This window comes from Pristiophorus japonicus, chromosome 1 (genome assembly GCF_044704955.1).
Source record: "Pristiophorus japonicus isolate sPriJap1 chromosome 1, sPriJap1.hap1, whole genome shotgun sequence".
In the NCBI taxonomy this organism is placed as follows: domain Eukaryota; kingdom Metazoa; phylum Chordata; class Chondrichthyes; family Pristiophoridae; genus Pristiophorus; species Pristiophorus japonicus.
This window is the reverse complement of record NC_091977.1, coordinates 110,085,677-110,102,162: the sequence shown is the minus strand read 5'-3', so window position 1 is coordinate 110,102,162 and position 16,486 is coordinate 110,085,677. Positions and strand designations below refer to the sequence as shown.

Sequence of the window (16,486 nt, the reverse complement as noted above, 5' to 3'; positions counted from 1 at the left end):
CCATTGGGAGGGGCGAAACGTAAAGGTGAGGTGTGCTGTGCCTCGCGCTGCCATCTTTAATTTTCCTCTCGCGTGGTCTGGGCCACAATTGTGTTGCTCGGCATTCCGCTTCGGTGCCACGCTGTGGCCACGGCACCCCTTAGCCCGGATGGCCCAGTGGAGACCTTCAAAGGACCTCCAGAGTCTGCTGCATCCCTCCCCTTTAACGGAAGGGGAGGGGCACTGAAACGCGTCAGCGCTACATGGAGAGGTCTCATAGCGTTCCACAATGCGCCTGCGTAGCGCCCCTGATTCCAGCCCAAAAGGAAGTGGAGCGCAGAACAGTGCACTCCACTACGTGAAGGGCGATAACCGGAATGCCGTGCCGGGGCAGGACTTCCGCGCCTCAGTTACTGCACCCAAACGGGACGTGACCAAATTTTGACCCCCTTGTTTCTGATGCATCTCACCAAGAAAGACTGTTGGATCGTGAGAAAAAGCATTCTCCTTTTCTCATGGCACAGCAATATCTACAGTTTGTTAGGAAGTTCTGGTGATTAAGCAGCTTGTTAACTGCTTGAAGTGTGAAAATGTGAATTAGTGCGCATACACACTGATTGGTCGGTGTCGGTTTCTGCCAGGTGATATTATAGAATTTGTGAGGCATGTCTCCGACAGGAGAAAATCCAGATGCACCTGCAGAAACAGGTTGACTTTAATCATTATTCCTAAAGGAAGAAAACATGAGCACATATTTAAGACACGACGTACATGAATTCATATGATGAATTAATTTGCAGAGTATGCTAGAAGACACACTAGCAGTTTTTGCACTGGTTAAGTTGTTAGCCAGTGCGAGCTTTAAAGTCTTTATATTGTTTGTCCATCTTTTTCATGTAACTGCATACCAACAAAAAGTAATGTCTGACCTCTTTCTGAACACCATGAACACAGAATATCTTCCCATCGAATTTCAATTTGTTGACATCAGACCTGGCAAAGAAAAAGACATGAGAAGAATGAGGACACTGTAAAATTAATCAAAAAATGTGTCATTCCCCAACACATGTAAAATGTGAAAAATATAATCAGTTTATCAGAAATATTTGCACAACTCACATAGGAACAGGGCAAGGCCATTCAGCTTTCGAGCCTGTTTAGCTATTCACTTAGATTACAGCTAATCTATATCTGAACTCCATCTACCTACTTTGGTTCCGTAACCCTTAATAGCCTTGCCTAACAAAAAGCTAGCAATCTCAGTTTTGAAATTTTCAATTAACCTAGTCTCAACAGCTTTTTCGGGGATAATTCCAAATGTCCACTCCCCTTTGTGAGAAGTAGTGCTTCCTGACATCACCCCTGAATAGTCAAGCTCTAATTTTAAGGTTAAGCCACCTTGTTCTAGACTCTCCCACCAGAGGAAATAGTATCTCTCTTTCATCATCTTAAACACCTCCATTATATCACCCCTTAATCTATATTCAGGTGAATGCAAGCCTTGTCTGTCCTCATAATTTAACCCTTTTAGCCCCGGTATTATTCTGAAATGGAGTCAGTTCATATAATATATTGATGAATTACACTGGGGTGGACTTTCCAATTGGTTATTAATGGACGCAAAGTGGGTGCAATTGATTGGAAAAATGTGTAGAGATTGGCTACATTAGATTGCCACCCAGTTAGTGCACCATTCCAGTTTCTAGTTGGCATCAAAAGTGCCTGCCAGTTTTAAGTTAATTATAAAAGTAGGCCATGATGACATAATTTAGGTGCCCATGCAATTTTCTGGTCATTACATTGGCCTAATGCTGAATCATCTAACCACCCATATTTTGCCTAGATTACAACAGTGACAACGGGCAGGCAGGGGGCAGTTAGAATGGAGCAGTGACTTGCCCACTCTTATCCTGCCCTGATCTGACTGATTGCAATTTCAAATTGCAGGTAGCATGGAAACCCAAACCATGACATTGGATCCTCATTAAACATGCTCAGATCACGTCATCAAGGCCCGATCTGCCATTGTAACCTAAGGCCTGCTCAGGAAGCAGTGGTAGCTGCTCTGCCAGCAAAATCTACCAGGAACTGCAGCCAGGGCCAGAAGAGGCCCAACAAAGTAAGGTGGTTTTTTTTAAATTCTCCTCCGGGCCCGATAAGGAAATCTTGAACCTTCCCTGTCCCATCGCCAGCAGCAGCCTCATCCTACCCAATTTCAACGGCCGGGCAGCCACTTCCTGCCAACTTCCCACCCATTTTAGTTGGGAAGTCAGCATGCTAATGAAGATCAGCTATTAAAATTGGCCAAGCTTGCCTGCTGTCACTCCCAACGGGCACACCACTTGCTTAGCCGCTTTCGCGCCCAGGAGGTAAAATTGAGCCCTACACTTCAAAAGTACTTAATTGGCTGTGAAATGCTTTGGGACATCCTGAAGATGTAAAAGGCACTATACAAATGCAAGTGTTTCATTCTTCTTTATTTCATACATTTGTTTATGAAACCACTCTATTTTGTCTCAGTCTATTTTATTTTCCTGGGGCACATGCAATATGAACGATAGGGTTTGCCAAAAACTTGCTCTCAGGCTTATGCTAATACTACTATTAAACCAGCTACGAGAAGATGAGTAAGAATGGCACAGAGACTAGTAACATTTTATTTGAATTCCCGTCTGCACAGCAACAATGCTGACATCAGTAGCTCCATGGAATGTAAGAACCTCATCATCGATGTCTGCCCTTGCTGATAATAGGATCCCAAGGTACGGAAAATGGTCCACGTTGTCCAAGGCCGCGATTTTGATGACTGAGGGGCAGTGCTGTGCGGCGGGGTCAGGTTGGTGGAGGACCTTTGTCTTAAACATTTAGCATAAGGCCCATGCATTCATACGTCTCGGTGAAGGTGTTGATGGTGGCTTGGAGTTCGGCCTCTGAAAGTGCGCCGATGCAAGCGTCGTCCGGGTACTGTAGTTCGATGACAGAAGTTGGGACGGTCTTGGATCTAGCCTGGAGGTGGCAAAGGTTGACATGTTCCCATTGGTTCTATAGTTTAGTTCCACTCCAGTGGGGAGCTTGTTGAGAGTGAGATAGAGCATTGCAGCAAGGAAGATTGAGAAAAGCGTTGGTGCGATGATGCAGCCCTGCTCCACCCTGGTCTGGACGTGGATTGGGTCTGTGGTGGATCCATTGGTCAGAATTACAGTTTGCATGTCATCGTGAAGCAGGCGGAGGATGGTGACAAACTTTTAGGGGCAGCCGAAACGGAGGAGGACACTTGATAGTCCCTCACGGTCCAACACTGCCTCCAGTGTGCCAGCGCAGCCTTCGGTAGCCCGACGAAGAGAGTGTTTGAAGACCAGGACCTCAAATCTGGCACCAAGCTTATGGTCTACAGGGCAGTAGTGATACCCGTCCTCCTATATGGCTCAGAGACATGGACCATATACAGCAGACATCTCAAAGTGCTGGAGAAATGCCACCAATGCTGTCTCCGCAAGATCCTGCAAATGCACTGGGAGGATAGACCCACCAACGTCAGTGTTCTTGCTCAGGCCAACATCCCCAGCATTGAAACCCTGACCACGCTTGACCAGCTCCATTGGTGGGCCACATCGTCCGCAAGCCCAACACGAGACTCCCTAAACAAGCGCTCTACTCGGAACTCCTACACGGCAAGCGAGCCCCAGGTGGGCAGGGGCAACGTTTCAAGGACACCCTCAAAGCCTCCTTGATAAAGTGAAACATCCCCACCGGCATCTGGGAATCCCAGGCCCAAGACCACCCAAAATGGAGGAAGAGCATCCGGGAGGGTGCGGAGCACCTCGAGTCTCGTTGCCGAGAGCATGCAGAAATCAAGCACAGACAGCGGAAGGAGCATGCAGCAAACCAGGCTCCCCACCCACTCTTTCCTTCAACCACTGTCTGCCCCACCTGTGACAAAGACTGTAATTCCCGCATTGGACTGTACAGCCACCTAAGAACTCACTTTTAGAGTGGAAGCAAGTGGTGGAGTGATGAATGTGAGGATCAAACGTACTTTAGCACTCTGTGCACAGTTAGGCTACACTTACCTGGAACATTCTGTAACAGAATCAAATGACTTGATAGCTGTACGAAAAAAATAAATAATAAAAGGTATGGGAGGGCAAATAGAAGAGGGAGATTAGACTAGTTGGGCCGGATTTTCGGCAAGTTTTTGCCATGATTTGACCCTCCACGGCGAAAACCCGGTTGCAAAGCCTAGGAGGGATCCTCGGGTACCTATTTGCGGCGGGGCTTTCAAGTACCATCGGGGTGAGGTGCGCCGATGTGTAATGACACAGATTGCGTTACCGTCGTACTTTCAGCACTCTCCCGACCTGTACACTGCGCCCAGAATACCAACAGGTCAAACCTGTCAGTACAGCCCTGCCAGCAGCGGTAAGTATGAAAACCTGCAAAAAAGGTAAGTTAAAGTTTTTATTTTTTTAATTATTTTTCATCGACTTGCTCGCTAAGGGTTCTGTGAATGTTTTTGGAAGGTTTTTTTGCAATTTTATTTTAATATTTTTGCAGCGCAAACAACCACGGACTAAAGTTGACGAAACTCGCTTTTTGTGCTGTGAGTAATCGTGCAACGCCTCCTTTACCAATGGCGCAGACATATAGGTCGAAAGTTCAGCCTGAAAACGATAGCGCAACATAAATGTTAATTTTCACATATCGCTACCATTTTCGCTGAAAAACCCCGAAAGCCGAATATCTGGCCCGATGGCTTAAATGGAGGAAAACCACCAATGAGTACATAATGGGATGAATAGCTTGTGTTGTGGCATTCTATGATTCTGCAATTATAACTTGCCAGGTTATTTTTAAACCAGAGCAACTACAACTAAATTAAGTATCCCATAACACATACCTAATTTCTCTGTTATAAAATCTAATTCTCAGTTTCTTTACACTGGCTATGTATAACACTGATGTGCACCTCTACAATACTAGCTTAATTATGGACAAAGTGCAAAAATGTAATGTTCTTCAGCATTCGGTGAGAAATACATATCATTCCCCCATAATACTTTCATTGGAAGTGAACCAGTTTCAAAACATGTTTCACAAAGAGGCAGAAGTAAGAAATTAGCAACCTACTACTGAAATCCTAAATACTTGGTAGCAGGACAGGTAGATAAGGTGATTAAGAAGGCAGATGGGATAGTTTCTTTCATTAGCTGAGGCATAGTATATAAGAGCAGAGAGATTATGCTTGAACTGTATAAAACACTAGTTAGGGCACAGCTAGAATACCGTGTACAATTCTGATCACCGCATTACAGGAAAGATGTGATTGCAATAGAGAGGGTACAGAGGAGATTTACAAGGTTATTGCCAGGACTAGAGAATTTTCGCTATCAGGAAAAATTGGAAAAGCTAGGGTTGCTTTCTTTAGAACAGAGGATGCTGAGGGGAGACTTAATAGAGAAGAATAAAATTATGAGGGACCTAGATAGAGTGGATAGGAAGGACCTATTTCCTTTAGCAGAGAGGTCAATAACCAGGTGGCAGAGATTTAAAGTAATTGGTGGAAGAATTACAGGGGAGTTGGCGACACCCCTATGCTCGCTGATCTACACTGAATCCTGGTTAAGCAATACCTCGATTTCATAGAAATATAGGGCCCAAGTTTCCACACACGCCTAGAACGGCGCAGTCCCGACCTGGACGCCCGTTTTTCGCGCCACAAAATGCGCCTAAAAAAATCCTCCGTATTCTCCACCTCCCTGCAGGTCCTCTGGCCCTCGGCGCAGCGCAGCACAAGCTGTGGGGGGGCGGAGCCAGGTCCCTGCGCTGAAAACAGTGCCGGGACCTCTGCACATGTGCGCTACAGTGGGCACGCAAGTGCAGTAGCTCCAGGCGCCGAACTGTGTGGGAGGGGCCCGAAGCACACAGCCCCTAGCCCTGGCCGAATGGCCTCACTGGGGCTGCGTGAATAAGGCTCCTCCCACAGCCAGTTCCTGCTTTCCCCCCGCCCCCGCCCCCCCCCGACCAGACCCGACACCCGCTCCGCCCGCCCCCCAAGACCGGACCCGACCAGACTCCCGCTCTCGCTCCGCGCCCCCCCCCCCCCCCGACTGGACCCGACCCGACCCGCGCTCCTGCTCCCGCTGCCCCCCCCCCGACTGGACCCGACCCGACCCGCGCTCCCGCCCCCCGACCCGACCCCCCCTACTGGACCCAACCCGACTCCCGCTCCCGCTCCGCGCCCCCCCCCCGACTCGACCCGACCCGACCCGCGCTCCTGCTCCCCCCCACCCCCGCCGACTGGACCCTCCCTCCGACTCCCGCTTGCCGCCCCCGGACTGCATCCGACCTGACCTTCCCCTCCCCGACCTGACCTCCCCCCTCCCTCCCTCCCTCTCTCTCTCTCCCCCTCTCTCTCTCTCTCTCTCTCTCTCTCCCTCCCTCTCTCTCCCTCCCTCCCTCCCTCCCTCCGACCTGAACCGAACCGAGCCTCCTCGACCCGGCCCAACGCCACCTACCTGTAAATCTGGTGCTGGAGACGGGCCCTGCCCGAAGTCTCGGGCCGGCCCGTTCAGCCTTCGGTCCCGAAAGGCCTACCTGAAGCACTTTCACACAGATAGGAAGATGGTTTATTTAATCTTTTCTTTGCTTATAAATGTTTATTCAGGTTGGATTTATTTGTATAATATTTGTATAAGTATAAATAAGGATTTATTATAGAATTTAATGACTTCCCTTCACCCCCCCTCCCCCCCACCACCTCGTTCTGGACGCCTAATTTGTAACCTGCGCCTGATTTTTTAATGTGTAGAACAGGTTTTTTCAGTTCTACAAAAATGTTCAGTTGCTCCATTCTAAGTTAGTTTGGAGTACGTTTTCACTGTGGAAACTTTCAAATCAGGGTCAGTGGCCGGACACGCCCCCTTGTGAAGAAAAAATTCTGTTCCAAAGTGGAACCGTTCTACCTGACTAGAACTGCAGAAAAAAAAATGTGGAGAATTGCGATTTCTAAGACAGTCCGTTCTCCACCAGTTGCTCCTAAAAATCAGGCGCAAATCATGTGGAAACTTGGGCCCATAGAAACATAGAAAATAGATGCAGGCGTAGGCCATTTCGGCCCTTCGAGCCTGAACCACCATTCGATAAGATCATGGCTGATCATTCACCTCAGTACCCCTTACCTGCTTTCTCTCCATACCCCTTGATCCCTTTAGCTGTAAGGGCCATATCTAATTCCCTCTTGAATATATCCAATGAACTGGCAACAATTCTCTGCGGTCGGGAATTCCACAAGTTAACAACTCTCTGAGTGGAGAAGTTTTTCCTCATCTCAGTCCTAAATGGCTTACCCCTTATCCTTAGACTATGACACCTGGCTCTGGACTTCCCCAACATCAGGAATATTCTTCCTGCATCAAACCTGTCCAGTCCCGTCAGAATTGTATATGTTTTTATGATCCCCTTTCATCCTTCTAAACTCCAGTGAATACAGGCACAGTTGATCCAGTCTCTTCTCATATGTCAGTCCTGCCATCCCGGGAATCTGTCTGGTGAACCTTCGCTGCACTCCCTCAATAGCAAGAACATCCTTTCTCAGATTAGGAGACAAAAACTGAACACGATATTCCAGGTGAAGCCTCACTAAGGCCCTGTACAACTGCAGTTAGACCTCCCTGGTCCTATAATCAAATCCCCTAGCTATGAAGGCCCGCGTGCCATTTGCCTTCTTCACCGCCTACTGTACCTGCATGCCAACTTTCAATGACTGATGTACCATGACACCCAGGTCTCATTGCACCTCTCCTTTTCCTAATCTGCCGCCATTCAGATAATATTCTGCCTTCGTGTTTTTGCCCCCAAAGTGGATAACCTCACATTTATCTACATTATACTGCATCTGCCATGCGTTTGCCCACTCACCTAACCTGTCCAAGTCATCCTGCAGCCTCTTAGCGTCTTCCTCACAGCTCACACCGCCACCCAGCTTAGTGTCATCTGCAAACTTGGAGATATTACATTTAATTCCTTCACCCAAATCATTAATGTATATTGTAAATAGCTGGGGTCCACTAGTCACTGTCTGCCATTCTGAAAAGGACCCGTTTATCCTGACTCTCTGCTTCCTGTCTGCCAAACAGTTCTCTATCCACGTCAGTACATTACACCAATACCATGTGCCTTAATTTTGCACACCAATCTCTTGTGTGGAACCGTGTCAAAAGCCTTTTGAAAGTCCAAATACACCACATCCACTGGTTCTCCCTTGTCCACTCTATTAGTTACATCCACAAAAAATTCTAGAAAATTTGTCAAGCATGAGTTCCCTTTCATAAATCCATGCTGACTTGGACCGATCCTGTCACTGCTTTCCAAATGCGCTGCTATTTCATCTTTAATAATTGATTACAACATCTTCCCCACTACTGATGTCAGGCTAACCGGCCGAAAATTACCTGTTTTCTCTCTCCCTCCTTTCTTAAAAAGTGGTGTTATATTAGCTACCCTCCTGTTCATAGGAACTGATCCAGAGTCGATAGACTGTTGAAAAATGATCACCAATGCATCCACTATTTCTAAGGCCACTTCCTCAAGTACTCTGGGATGCAGACTATCAGGCCCCGGGGATTTATGGGCCTTCAATCCAATCAATTTCCCAAACACAATTTCCCACCGAATAAGGATATCCTTCAGTTCCTCCTTCTCACTAGACCCTCGGTCCCCTAGTATTTCTGAAAGGTTATGTGTATCTTCCTTTGTGAAGACAGAACCAAAGTATTTGTTCAACTGGTCTGCCATATCTTTGTTCCCCATTATAAATTCACCTGAATCTGACTGCAAGGGACCTATGTTTGTCTTCACTAATCTTTTTCTCTTCACATATCTATAGAAGCTTTTGCAGTCAGTTTTTATGTTCCCAGCAAACTTCCTCTCATACTCTATTTTCCCCCTCCTAATTAAACTCTCTGTCCTCCTCTGCTGAATTATAAAATTCTCCCAGTCCTCAGGTTTGCTGCTTTTTCTGGTCAATTTATATGCCTCTTCCTTGGATTTAACACTATCCTTAATTTCCCTTGTTAGCCACGGTTGAGCCACCTTCCCTATTTTATTTTTACTCCAGACAGGGATGTACAATTGTTGAAGTTCATCCATGTGATCTTTAAATGTTTACCATTGCCTATCCCCCGTCAACCCTTTAAGTATCACTCGCCAGTCTATTCTAGCCAATTCACGTCTCATACCATCAAAGTTACCTTTCCTTTACTTCAGGACTCTAGTCTCTGAATTAACTGTGCCACTCTCCATCTTAATAAAGAATTCTACCATATTATGGTCACTCTTCCCCAAGGGGCCTCGCACAACAAGATTGCTAATTAGTCCCTTCTCATTACACATCACCCAGTCTAGGATGGCCAGCCTTCTCGTTGGTTCCTCGACATATTGGTCTAGAAAACCATTCCTAATATACTCCAGGAAATCCTCCTCCACCGCATTACTCCAGTTTGGTTAACCCAATCAATATGTAGATTAAAGTTGCCCATGATAACTGCTATACCTTTATTGCATGCATCCCTAATTTCTTGTTTGATGCTGTCCCAACCTCACTATTACTGTTTGGTGGTCTGTACACAACTTCCACAACCACCGCCCTTTGGTATTCCGTAGCTCCACCCATACCGATTCCACATCATCCAAGCTAATGTCCTTCCTTACTATTGCGTTAATTTCCTCTTTAATCAGCAATGCCACCCCGCCTCCTTTTCCTTTCTGTCGATCCTTCCTGAATGTTGAATACCCCTGGATGTTGCGTTCCCAGCCTTGGTCACCCTGGAGCCATGTCTCCGTGATGTCAATTGCATCATATCCGTTAACAGCTATCTGCGCAATTAATTCGTCCACCTTATTCCGAATACTCATTGCATTGAGGCACAGAGCCTTCAGGCTTGTCTTTTTAAGCAAATTTTGTCCCTTTATAATTTTGCTGTAATGTCGCCCTTTTTGCTTTTTGCCTTTGGTTTCTCTGCCCTCCACTTTTACTTTTCTTCTTTCTATCTTTTGCTTCTGCCTCCATTCTACTTCCCTCTGTCTCCTGCATAGGTTCCCATCCCCCTGCTATATTAGTTTAACCCCTCCCCAACAGCACTAGCAAACACTCCCCCTAGAACATTGGTTCCGGTCCTGCCCAGATTCAGACCGTACTGGACCCACCTCCACCAGAACCTGTTCCAATGTCCCAGGAATTTGAATCCCTCCCTTCTGCACCACTCCTCAAGCCACATATTCATCAGAGCTATCCTGTGATTCCTATTCTGACTAGCACGTGGCACTGGTAGTGATCCTGAGATTACTACATTTGAGGTCCTACTTTTTAATTTAGCTCCTAGTTCCCTAAATTCATCTTGTAGGACCTCATCCTGTTTTTTACCTATATCATTGGTACCTATATGCACCACGACAACTGGCTGTTCACCCTCCCCCTTCAAAATGTCCTGCAGACGCTCCGAGACATCCTTAACCCTTGCACCAGGGAGGCAACATACCCTCCTGGAGTCTCGATTGGGGCCGCAGAAACGGTTATCTATTCCATTCCCCTAACAATAGAATCCCCTACCACTATAGCTCTCCCACTCTTTTTCCTGCTTTCCTGTGCAGCAGAGCCACTCACGGCGCCATGAACTTGGCTGCTGTTGCTTTCCCCTGATGAGTCATCCCCCTCAACATTACCCAATTCTCATCCTTGTTTTCAAATTCCTCCATGGCCTCACCCCTCCCGACCTCTGTAACCTCCTCCAGCCCCACAAACCACTGAGATATCTTCACTCCACTAATTCTGCCACCTTGAGCATCCCTGATTATAATCGCTCAACCATTGGTGGCCATACCTTCTGTTGCCGAGACCCTAATCTCTGGAATTCCTTGCCAAAACTGCTCTGCCTTTCTTTCCTCCTTAAAACTTAAAACTCTTTGACTAAGCTTTTGGTCACCTGCCCTAATTTCTCCTTATGTGGCTCAGTGTCAAATTTATTGTCTTATAATACTCCTGTACAGTGCCTTGGGACGTTTTACTACATTAAAGGTGCTATATAAATACAAGTTGTTGTTGTTGGAGTTGAGGAGAGCTTTTTTCACCCAGAGGATCGTGGAGGTCTGGAACTCACTGCCTGAAAGGGTGGTAGAGGCAGAAACCCTGATCACATTTAAAAAGTACTTGGATATGCACTTGAAGTGCCATAACCTGCAAGGCTACAGACCAAGAGCTGGAAAATTTGATTAGGCTGGATAGCTCTTTTGGGCCAGCACAGACACAATGGGCCAAATGGCTTCCTTCTGTGCCGTAAATTTCTATGATTCTCTGGAGTAGAAATTGCCCCCCACCCGAAACGGGGTGCATGCCCCATTTCAATGGTTTTTACCGCAGCAGTGGTTGTGGTCGGCTCTTGAGCGAAATTCTGCTTTTTAAAAATTCGGATCCAGAAGTCGCTCTTAATGGGGACGGTGACGACATGAGAGGGGCAGTTACGCGGCGGTGGCAACACCTGAGGGGTGGAAGTTGGGGCAGTGCGGAGTGACCGCTGCAATGACATCACCACAGCTCCCCCTTCACTTAAACGGGTGAGCCTTCGTGATTTTAAAACTTCAGCCCACTGGGCCACCAGGGAGGGTTTCGGCTGGGCCAGTAGCCTGGCACCCAAGAAGGGGTGGCAAAACCCAGGGGCATAATTGTCGGGCCGGCATGGCAGCCAGCCGACAAAAAAAAGCATGGCGGCAGCAGCAGTGCATCTTCCCCTTTAAGGGAAGCCGCACCGCCATTGCAGAAGGCCTCAGCCTCATTGGACCACTGGGAAAAGACAGGTTTTGGCACCGCCCAGCGGGCCGAAGATTTTCTGAAAGAAATGTCGCCGTCGGGGGGGTTAGATTGGCGATGCGCACTGTGATGATGCACTTACCATGGATCATCAGCAGTGGAGCAATGGGGGGGATCGGGGCACCGCTGGGAAACCTTGGAAGGGCAATTCGATTATCAGCGGTCATTACACGAAAAATCGGCCGCCGATTTGCGGTGGTAACAGGCCTTAACGAGAGGGGCAATTCCGCCCCTATGATTCTATACTAATTTGAGGTGTGATTTCAGGGGGCCAGAATGGAAAAATAACAGCTCATTTAAATAAAATATTTAGTAAAAGTAGGTCCCGAGCAGAATTTCATGACTTTGAATGAGGGTCTGCCCACAGCACACGCCTCACTCACGTTAAATAGGCCCATCTCGAATCAAGGCACCTGGCTTGCTTAAGTAAGATGCTGAAAGAAAGATCACAATTAGAATGGCAATTAAAAGTGGGGAGCTTTGCATTTGGCATTGCATTTTGCTCCTTATATTAATTGATTTTGCTGAATGGATTTTGATCATTTTTGATCTGTGGTTATTTTTTTCCAAGTCCTTCATTATTCTTGGTTGCTGCTGTAACTTAAAGCATACCATAGAAAGTGGTGAGGATCGGTATTGCTTTGGGAGTTCCCATAGTGCTGCATGATTTAGATGAGGAAGACATGACAACAAATGCAGGAGCACTTGAGGGATTTTCCATTCACCTGTTACTACCTGGGATCCATGCTTATAGACCCCTCCACCCATTCCCTGGACATGTCAGAAACTACCTGTACAGTGCTTCACAATAGAATGCTACAAAGTAGGACCATTGGTGGCACAATAAACTACAAACTAACATCTGGAATAGGGATGGCTCTCCCATAGAAATAAAATGATCACATCATGCAGCTTTCACGATTCCAGTCTTCCAAGTCAACCCAGGTGACATCTACCACATTGGATAGTCTAAAAGTGCACATATGCACCAAGTAAGTGACAATGCTATGTTTGCAAGGAATCACCCTTTCATCACTTTCCCTGTGGAAAGAAGGCATCATCTAGACAGGGCACAGAGCTTTCACTTGATGGCAGGGTTTGCTCAGGTGCAAGGCATCAAAGATGGCACCTATGTGGACTTTAAGGCTCCTCATACCAACTTCATAGAAACATACATAGAAACATAGAAAATAGGTGCAGGAGTAGGCCATTTGACCCTTCTAGCCTGCACCGCCATTCAATGAGTTCATGGCTGAACATGCAACTTCAGTACCCCATTCCTGCTTTCTCGCCATACTCCTTGATCCCCCTTGTAGTAAGGACTTCATCTAGCTCCTTTTTGAATATATTTAGTGAAATGGCCTCAATAACTTTCTGTGGTAGAGAATTCCACAGGTTCACCACTCTCTGGGTGAAGAAGTTTCTCCTCATCTCGGTCCTAAATGGCTTACCCCTTATCCTTAGACTGTGACCCCTGGTTCTGGACTTCCCCAACATTGGGAACATTCTTCCTGCATCTAACCTGTCTAAACCCGTCAGAATTTTAAACGTTTCTATGAGGTCCCCTCTTATTCTTCTGAACTCCAGTGAATACAAGCCCAGTTGATCCAGTCTTTCTTGATATGTCAGTCCCGCCATCCCAGGAATCAGTCTGGTGAACCTTCGCTGCACTCTCTCAATAGCAAGAATGTCCCTCCTCAAGTTAGGAGACCAAAGCTGTACACAATACTCCAGGTGTTGCCTCACCAAGGCCCTGTACAACTGTAGTAACACCTCCCTGCCCCTGTACTCAAATCCCCTCGCTATGAAGGCCAACATGCCATTTGCTTTCTTAACCGCCTGCTGTACCTGCATGCCAACCTTCAATGACTGATGTACCATGACACGCAGGTCTCGTTGCACCTCCCCTTTTCCTAATTTGTCACCATTCAGATAATAGTCTGTCTCTCTGTTTTTACCACCAAAGTGGATAGCCTCACATTTATCCATATTATACTTCATCTGCCATGCATTTGCCCACTCACCTAACCTATCCAAGTCACTCTGCAGCCTCATAGCATCCGCCTCGCAGCTCACACTGCCACCCAACTTAGTGTCATCCGCAAATTTGGAGATACATTTAATCCCCTCGTCTAAATCATTAATGTACAATGTAAACAGCTGGGGCCCCAGTACAGAACATTGTGGTACCCCACTAGTCACTGCCTGCCATTCTAAAAAGTACCCATTTACTCCTACTCTTTGCTTCCTGACTGCCAACCAGTTCTCAATCCACGTCAGCACACTACCCCCAATCCCATGTGCTTTAATTTTGCACATTAATCTCTTGTGTGGGACCTTGTCGAAAGCCTTCTGAAATTCCAAATACACCTCATCAACTGGTTCTCCCTTGTCCACTCTACTGGAAACATCCTCAAAAAATTCCAGAAGATTTGTCAAGCATGATTTCCCTTTCACAAATCCATGCTGACTTGGACTTATCATGTCACCTCTTTCCAAATGCGCTGTATGACATCCTTAATAATTGATTCCATCATTTTACCCACTACTGAAGTCAGGCTGACCGGTCTATAATTCCCTGTTTTCTCTCCCTCCTTTTTTAAAAAGTGGGGTTACATTGGTTACCCTCCACTCCATAGGAACTGATCCAGATTCTATGGAATATTGGAAAATGACTGTCGATGCATCCGCTATTTCCAAGGCCACCTCCTTAAGTACTCTGGGATGCAGTCCATCAGGCCCTGGGGATTTATCGGCCTTCAATCCCATCAATTTCCCCAACACAATTTCCCGACTAATAAGGATTTCCCTCAGTTCCTCCTTCTTACTAGACCCTCTGACCCCTTTTATATCCAGAAGGTTGTTTGTGTCCTCCTTCGTGAATACCGAACCAAAGTACTTGTTCAATTGGTCTGCCATTTCTTTGTTCCCCATTATGACTTCCCCTGATTCTGACTGCAGAGGATCTACGTTTGTCTTTACTAACCTTTTTCTCTTTACATATCTATCGAAGCTTTTGCAGTCCGTCTTAATGTTCCCTGCAAGCTTCCTCTTGTACTCTATTTTCCCTGCCCTAATCAAACCCTTTGTCCTCCTCTGCTGAGTTCTAAATTTCTCCCAGTCCCCGGGTTCAGTGCTATTTCTGGCCAATTTGTATTGCCACTTCCTTGGCTTTAATACTATTCCTGATTTCCCTTGATAGCCACGGTTGAGCCACCTTCCCTTTTTTATTTTTACACCAGACAGGGATGTACAATTGTTGTAGTTCATCCATGCGGTCTCTAAATGTCTGCCATTGCCCATCCACAGTCAACCCCTTAAGTATCATTGGCCAATCTATCCTAGCCAATTCACGCCTCATACCTTCAAAGTTACCCTTCTTTAAGTTCTGGACCATGGTCTCTGAATTAACTGTTTCATTCTCCATCCTCATGTAGAATTCCACCATATTATGGTCACTCTTCCCCAAGGGGCCTCGCACAACGAGATTGCTAATTAATCCTCTCTCATTACACAACACCCAGTCTAAGATGGCCTCCCCCCTAGTTGGTTCCTCAACATATTGGTCGAGAAAACCATCCCTTATGCACTCCAGGAAATCCTCCTCCACCGTATTGCTTCCAGTTTGGCTAGCCCAATCTATATGTATATTAAAGTCACCCATGATAATTGCTGCACATTTATTGCATGCACCCCTAATTTCCTGTTTGATGCCCTCCCCAACATCACTACTACTGTTTGGAGGTCTGTACACAACTCCCACTTACGTTTTTTTGCCCTTTGGTGTTCTGCAGCTCTACCGATTTAGATTCCACATCATCCAAGCTAATGTACTTCCTAACTATTGCATTAATCTCCTCTTTAACCATGCAGGGAGACAGTTGTAAGTAAAATGGGGGCAGAAGAAAAATGTAGAAAGGAGATAAGGAAAGTTGGAGAGCAGAGAAATCAAAGGCAAAAATCAAAAAGGGCCAAATTACAACATAATTCTAAAAGGACAAAGTGCTAAAAAAACAAGCCTGAAGGCTCTGTGTCTCAATGCGAGGAGCATTTGTAATAAGATGGATGAATTAACTGCGCACAGAGCTGTTAACAGATATGAAGTAATTGGGATTACGGAGACATGGCTCCAAGGTGACCAAGGCTGGGAACTCAACATCCGGGCGTATTCAATATTCAGGAAGGATAGACAGAAAGGAAAAGGAGGTGGGGTAGCTTTGCTGGTGAAAGAGGAGATTAACGCAATAGTAAGGAAGGACATTAGCTTGGATGATGTGGAAACTGTATGGGGCGAGCTGTGGAACAACAAAGGGCACAAAACGCGAGTGGGAGTTGTGTACAGACCACCAAACAGTGGTAGTGAGTTTGGGGATGGCATCAAACAGGAAATTAGGGATGCAAGCAATTAAGGTACAGCAGTTATCATGGGTGATTTTAATCTACAAATAGATTGGGCTAACCAAACTGGTACCAATACAGTGGAGGAGGATTTCCTTTATATAAGGGATGGTTTTCTCGACCAATATGTCGAGGAACCAACTAGAGAGCAGGCCATCCTAGACTGGGTATTGTGTAACAAGAGAGGATTAATTAGCAATCTTTTGCACGAGGTCCCTTGGGGAACAGTGACCATAATATGGTAGAATT

At 46.4% G+C, this 16,486-nt stretch overlaps 1 protein-coding gene across 3 annotated transcripts in view; it reads right to left on the bottom strand.

The window, feature by feature from the left end:
• Positions 1-16,486, bottom strand: part of frmd3 (FERM domain containing 3) — a 444,455-nt gene that overhangs the window by 114,463 nt on the left and 313,506 nt on the right. For all 3 annotated transcript variants that reach the window (XM_070861449.1, XM_070861518.1, XM_070861582.1), the window contains one exon: positions 909-972. In XM_070861449.1, the coding sequence (XP_070717550.1) occupies positions 909-972 (64 nt within the window). The remainder of the gene's footprint in view (positions 1-908; positions 973-16,486) is intronic.